The following is a 6,355-nucleotide window of genomic DNA, read 5'->3' as shown; positions in this document are numbered from 1 at the left end:
TCTTCATGCCTTGTTCAATGACCCCCCTCCGAATATAAGATAGTTTTCTTATTTTTTTCTCCCTCTTCGTTCATATATTCACTAAAGAAAAGTATGTTACAAATTCCCATACCACATGTCTGAACCCAATGAAAAAATGAGTTTTTTATAATGTATATACTTATTTTTTTTTTCTTTATCTGTATTTTTTAATTAATTGTTTCACTTTATGAGGTTGGAGAGTCACTTTATAGTTGATTCGGTTCACTTTTTGACAATCCCGTCTACTTGCTAAAGTGTCTGTGCTTTGTTTTGTTCGTGTAATAGACGAAATAAATGACTTGAAATGAAATGAGAGATTAGACTAGAAGGGGCAGCCGTCAAAATCATGAAGTCAATTTTCGGCTCATTTAATCTTCCAACATGAATGCTTTAAAATATTTTGGCAAATAATACTTGTTTCCTTCAGGAGTGGCGCCAGGATTTGCCTGACAGTGGGGATGGGGGCGGCAGATGTCTCCAACGTGTGGGTGGTGGGGCACTGCCAGACGAGAGCATCAGTAAGTGTGGTCGGATGTTGCTCAACTTTTCTCAGAAGTGACATACTATGGGGCGTACCCCCGAAACTAAGACAATTTCGGGTTTCATAGACATATTTAAAAATTTTAGAGGCTACTATATGTAAAAAAATACATAAAATTTTTTCTTCTCCCTGACGATTTGTGTTTTTCTCCACGACAGAGAGGGGAACCGAGAGGCCAAATACAATTAATTTAGGGCGAAGAACACCACACTATTCATCTATAAAGGGAAGGTAATAAAAATGACAAATACTTTAATTATAATTATTGCTTGCAACACTGGTATGTAACAGAAGATTCAGGATAAAAGAAAATATCTTTGATTTCAGCTCACTAAAAATGAACAAAAAAAAACACTATTTTGGTAAAAAGTATTTTATTTCTTACGAAAATAATAACAAATATTGTATTTTTTGCATTCGAACTAGGCATGATCATTTTCATAGTAGATGTACTTTTTTTCCCTCTCTTAAGTCTATTTAAACAATATACCTACAATAATCGCAATGTTTGGAATTTACAAAATTACAGACTGTAAATAGACAAGCTCGCATCCATCTTTGGTGCTGTATTACATTTATATATCATTTCTAATGCAAAGAAAATAAACTTATTATTATACTATCATTACTGAGTTAATGTAGATGATAATGAAGATTATTATGTGTACAAGCCCCATTAAAACATTTGATGATTAACACCCCAGGTTTTGTCCACCATTCACTATACCACATAACATTCAAATTTATTCATTGGTAGGCCTAATATTGACACAAGAGAATAAGAATTTTATAGTGGTAAAACCAACCACCTCACATATATACAGTATATAAGTAAACCACATTTATCATTTTGTGCCTGTAAATAATGTAAACACCTTGAACAATTACACCTGTCACAATTACCAACAATCACCTTTCAGAATGTGTTAATGACCCTATTATTTTACTTTTTGACTCTAAAAAGGAGATTGCAGGGGAAGGGGACGTCCACTCCCATTGATCAAACTGCAATTACATGTGGGTATGGAGGGGTCACCTGAAGGGAAATCATTACCTGAGACCTCAACGTGTTCTCTCCCTTTAACCTACTTTTAAAATCTTACAAATCTAAAAACCTCAAAAGAAATAAAGGTGAAAAAATAATGCAAGTTACTGTATCATCAATCTAACTTATCTGAATAATAGTAATCTAAATATAAATTGAAAATAATATGAAATCAATAAAGTATTTGTAATTTATAAGAGAAAAACAAATTAAGCTTACACAGTTAATATTGTTGTAGTATATTACATAGAACGATTTTATTTGTCATATTTTTGAGTAAAACATGATATTAATTATAAAAAAGTAATTATTATTATTTAATTTTAAAGTTAATTATATATAAAGATGTTGCTCTAGTTTGGTGGGTAAGACATCTTTCAAATCCCCCAGATTTTAGGTTGAAAATGAAATCCTGTCAAAAATGTTTTGCTCATGACTAAAACATCCTGAATCCCAACGACTCACTCTCCAGCACACTGGGCACCAGGTATCCAATTTTAAAAAATAAATAAAAAATAGAATAAGCCAAAACAATCAATACAACGGTTGAAACAACAAAATGCACTTTTGATATTGTTAATGACTTGTCACAAAATCATTTATTTAACTACAAGTCATTAGATATAAATATACTTACATACTTCCCAATTCTGATTCTGTTAAAAGTGAACTGAGATTCATATAAAAGTATTAAAGAATAAACCATGGAATGTTTAAGCAAAACTTACAAATTTATGTCCCACAATTAAACCAGGTACTATGTAATGAGAAATGTTACAATGTCTCAGTTGTTTTCATATAAACTCTACTGTAAACCAACTCAAATTTGTTCTTACATGTTCTCCCAACTGGCATGTTCTTCATACCGATCTTTAATCATTTAATAAGATGACATATATATTTATATTTATCTATGCAGATATATATCTCATTGTTATTCTTATCTGACTGTAATATACTTATGAAGCGGATAATGACCCTATTATATATATGGTATGTAGACCAATTAAGAATCTTGAAATCTTGAATCTCTTCAACCAACTCACTTGCTCTTCCTCAGTTACCTGTCCTCCCAACTCACCAGCCCCCAACCCACCTGCTCTGCCAACACATCTGTCCTTGTGACGCACCTGTTCTCCAAAAATACTGACACATAAAAATATATCAGAATCTGTCTTACAATATAATATCATTTTATGTTTATTTAATTAACTATCAAAAAACAAAAAAAATACAATATATATCTTTAAAGTATTAGTGTACAAGGCATTAGTTTACAAATTCATGACTAATGACGGAGAAAATTGAGCATACTTTATTTTGAAGCAAAGAGCGTTGGATGTTCGGAGGAATCGCTTGTCGAGGCTCCATTATCTGTACCATTCTCCTCACTAACATTTGGATCGCAGGCATTATATCGAGTATCTAAGAAGACTCTTAAATGAATCTAAATAGGAAAGAAACAGTGATGATTTAATTAACTATTTCATCAATATACATATCAGATATAAAATATAATATTTTTCAGAGGATTCCGGAGTGCTATAGAATCTTTGCACCAGGCAAACATCTATTTAAATGTATGTTTATAAAGTTCCAATTAAAAACTATAATATGCATCATGTAGATGAGACCAAACTATCTTCTGGTCACATTAGATTTTAATTAAACAAAATAAATTCTTGATTTCACACAATTAATATTATGATGTAACACTACACCATAATCCATGTGTGAAATGGAATGACCTTTGACATGGATATGTGCAATTCAAACTACAAAAGCATAATTAACTGTAAGCAAAAGTTTGCAAGCAGATTAATTGGTGTTTTTACCTGAATGTGTAGGTTCACCTCGTCACTCCTGCTCAGGTATGGGAAGTTTCCTCCTGATTTGAGGTGAGCCCTCTTTGCATCAGGGTAGCATTTGTACATTTCATCTTTCACACTTTGGGAGATTGCGCTGTTATCAAACACCTGCAAACACAGGAGAAAATTGTTGTTCTTGTAATTTTAATATCACTTAATACAGAACCTTGATTTTACATACAGTACGGGACCTGAGAGCATACGTAAATCGGGGATTTGTAAAATCAAGGTTAGGTTAAATTTGTGGTGACTTTTGACCTAATACGTTATGTTATGTTATGAACAAACGATACTAACTAGGCCTACAACATACAACTCTAGGGCCTAGGCTACTGCATAAACTGTAACCTGGATGCCAGGATAATTTTGGAGCCCACATCCTGCTCCATCTCAAACAGTAAGTGATAAATCTTTTGACTGCACACTGCTAATCTCTGGGGGTCTAGGTTTTGAATTCAAATTTGCTTATTATCATACTATACATACGTACAAAAATTTGAAAATTCAGGTACACTACAACTTATGAAGACATATTTTGAGGTATCAGACATATATTATAAATTCGTTTTTGGCTATTGAAACTGAATATAGATGAATGTAAATGTCATTGTTTCTTGTACAGCGGATAATACCCCATTGATGGCTTCTGGAGCAAATAAATATTGAATTGAATAGACCAAGTGAGTGAAGCGATATCACTCACTTTATTCTTCATTAGTAGTAGTAAAATGTCCGTAATCAGTGATTTGACCTGTGTATATTTGTGTATCAAAATTAAAACTTATGATTCTCTGAAAAATCTTGTCAAATGTTTTAATTGAATTTATTTGGATTTTTCTTAATTTATAATGCACGGTATATTTAACAAACACATACTTACATCAATCAAAGTGACATGCATATCTTTAAGTTTCTGTGGTTCAACATATGAACTTGCACAGTTAATGGTTAATCGTGAAGCCAACTCAGACTGACCAAGGCTGTCAAGCTAGGAACACAGAATATGCACGGTTTCAGATTAATACAAAATTACAACATTAGTATATAAATTACAATTTACATTAAGTATATCAGAAATTTTATAATTAATGCAAAAAAAAAATTGCGTGAAATCAATGGCTAAAAAATACAGATGGCCAAACACTATGCAATAATCTATCGCTACAAAATAAGGAAATGCTGGATAACAAACAAATTAATTAAATAATGCAAATAAGAATACAAATCATTTAATGAATAAATTAATTCATTGAGAACAGATTTCCAATACTTGATTTGGTTTATATTTGACAGCAGTATAAAGAGGAACAGAATCAATTAAAAAAAAAAAAGCATGTATCAAAAAACACATATTGCATAGGTTTCTATAATATACTGTATGTATAGTGATTTGTAAATTTGTTTAAGAGTGTGCTGAGGTGTTGCGTTTCGGACTGATGCCATCGGATCTTTGTCAGGCGGCGCTGCTGGCTGGGTGCTGGTTGTCTTCCCTGCCAAACAACACCCGACGACAGGAAGGATAACCAGCATTCAGCTGGTTGCATTGCCTGGCAGGGGTAAGGTGGCATCAGTTTGTGGCGTGGCGAGATGGGTTAGCGTTTTTTGTTTTTGTTTTTTCTCTGGATGAGTTTTCAAATCAGCCTCATACTCTTGTTTAGTTTGCAGTTTATTTTAAGTGTATTATACGGTTGACGGGTGGGCAGTAATTGTAATCTGACCAATATTTAGTTCAGAATTTCATTTTATATTTTGTTGTTTTTTTGGATGCACTACTAGGTATTACCTAATGTGTGCCACTGTTATAAAAGTGTTATCCAATAAATATTGTATTGTAATCACAGCAAAGCTTGACCAGTGTAATGTCTTATTGATATCATTTACTTTGGTTATTGTTTGACATTTCATGTATATATAGAAGGCATATTGAAAGATTTGAATTAATAGAATAGTAAAGAATTTTTATTAAGCATAAAAGAGTATTAGTAAGCTTACTCTTTCAACCATGAAATCAACAGAGTTGGCTATCTCATAATCAAGCAACCTTGCAGAAGCAAAGTTACCCATCACCATCTTTTTCAGAAGAAAACCTGGAAGAACCCAGTATCTGAAAAGAAAACATTCATTGATTTTGATTACAATCTGTTAGAAAGATTTATAAACATAATACAATTTATCTTTAACTGAATGAACTGAGTTATTCCTAAACATGAAAACTATTAAGGAAAGTAAGTTTATCTTAAAAAACTAATTTGACTGTAAGGACAGTAAATAATAAACTAGATGAATCTACCATACTTCAATTCTGTAATAGGTCTATCGGTGAATAGATAAAGGTAGGTGCCAGGAAACAACAAACAGATGCTAAATTTTAGCCATATGGCCACACAAAAACATGTACAAACACATTCTTCTTCTGAATGTATTATAGTAAACTTGTTAAAGCCGATTTTGACAAATGAACAAACATATCATAGACTATACAAACAACTGTTGAGTGAGGTAAAAAATGAATCTGATTAAGGTGCCCTTTGCTTCGTTCACTGGGCATTAATAATGTAAACAGTTCAGTAAATTGGATTTCTTACTTTTTATATAATTGTGGGACAAATTCAGTAAAGAAATTATAACCAACAAAGAAAATAGAAACAATTAACAATTAAGGAATTACAATAAATGGATAATGATAATTACATTAAAGAAATCACTCATTAATCAATTATTATTAGAACACTTCAAGTGCCTATGTTATCTGACTTACGTTGTAGATGACTGAGATTGCTGGAAACAGTCTGTATCAACAAATGAATTGCATAGAATAATAGACTGAACACGCGGACTCTTGTACGTATATTCTGCAAACTTTTGGGCCAGAAAACCACC

At 32.1% G+C, this 6,355-nt stretch overlaps 1 protein-coding gene across 1 annotated transcript in view; it reads right to left on the bottom strand.

The window, feature by feature from the left end:
• Window positions 1-917: 917 nt before the first annotated feature.
• LOC117112741 (maspardin-like) overlaps window positions 918-6,355 on the bottom strand; it is a gene marked incomplete in the record, with an annotated part of 10,823 nt that continues 5,385 nt past the window's right edge. The window contains 6 exon segments of the mRNA XM_033255888.1: window positions 918-2,737; window positions 2,922-3,054; window positions 3,443-3,583; window positions 4,356-4,463; window positions 5,468-5,579; window positions 6,234-6,355. Of these exon segments, the coding sequence (XP_033111779.1) occupies window positions 2,923-3,054; window positions 3,443-3,583; window positions 4,356-4,463; window positions 5,468-5,579; window positions 6,234-6,355 (615 nt within the window).

The sequence above is a fragment of the Anneissia japonica genome, unplaced genomic scaffold (assembly GCF_011630105.1).
Source record: "Anneissia japonica isolate Jap-2015-1 unplaced genomic scaffold, ASM1163010v1 scaffold1078_len308785_cov188, whole genome shotgun sequence".
Lineage (NCBI taxonomy): Eukaryota > Metazoa > Echinodermata > Crinoidea > Comatulida > Comatulidae > Anneissia > Anneissia japonica.
The sequence above is the reverse complement of the archived record's forward strand: the minus strand, read 5'-3'. Positions and strand labels throughout refer to the sequence as shown.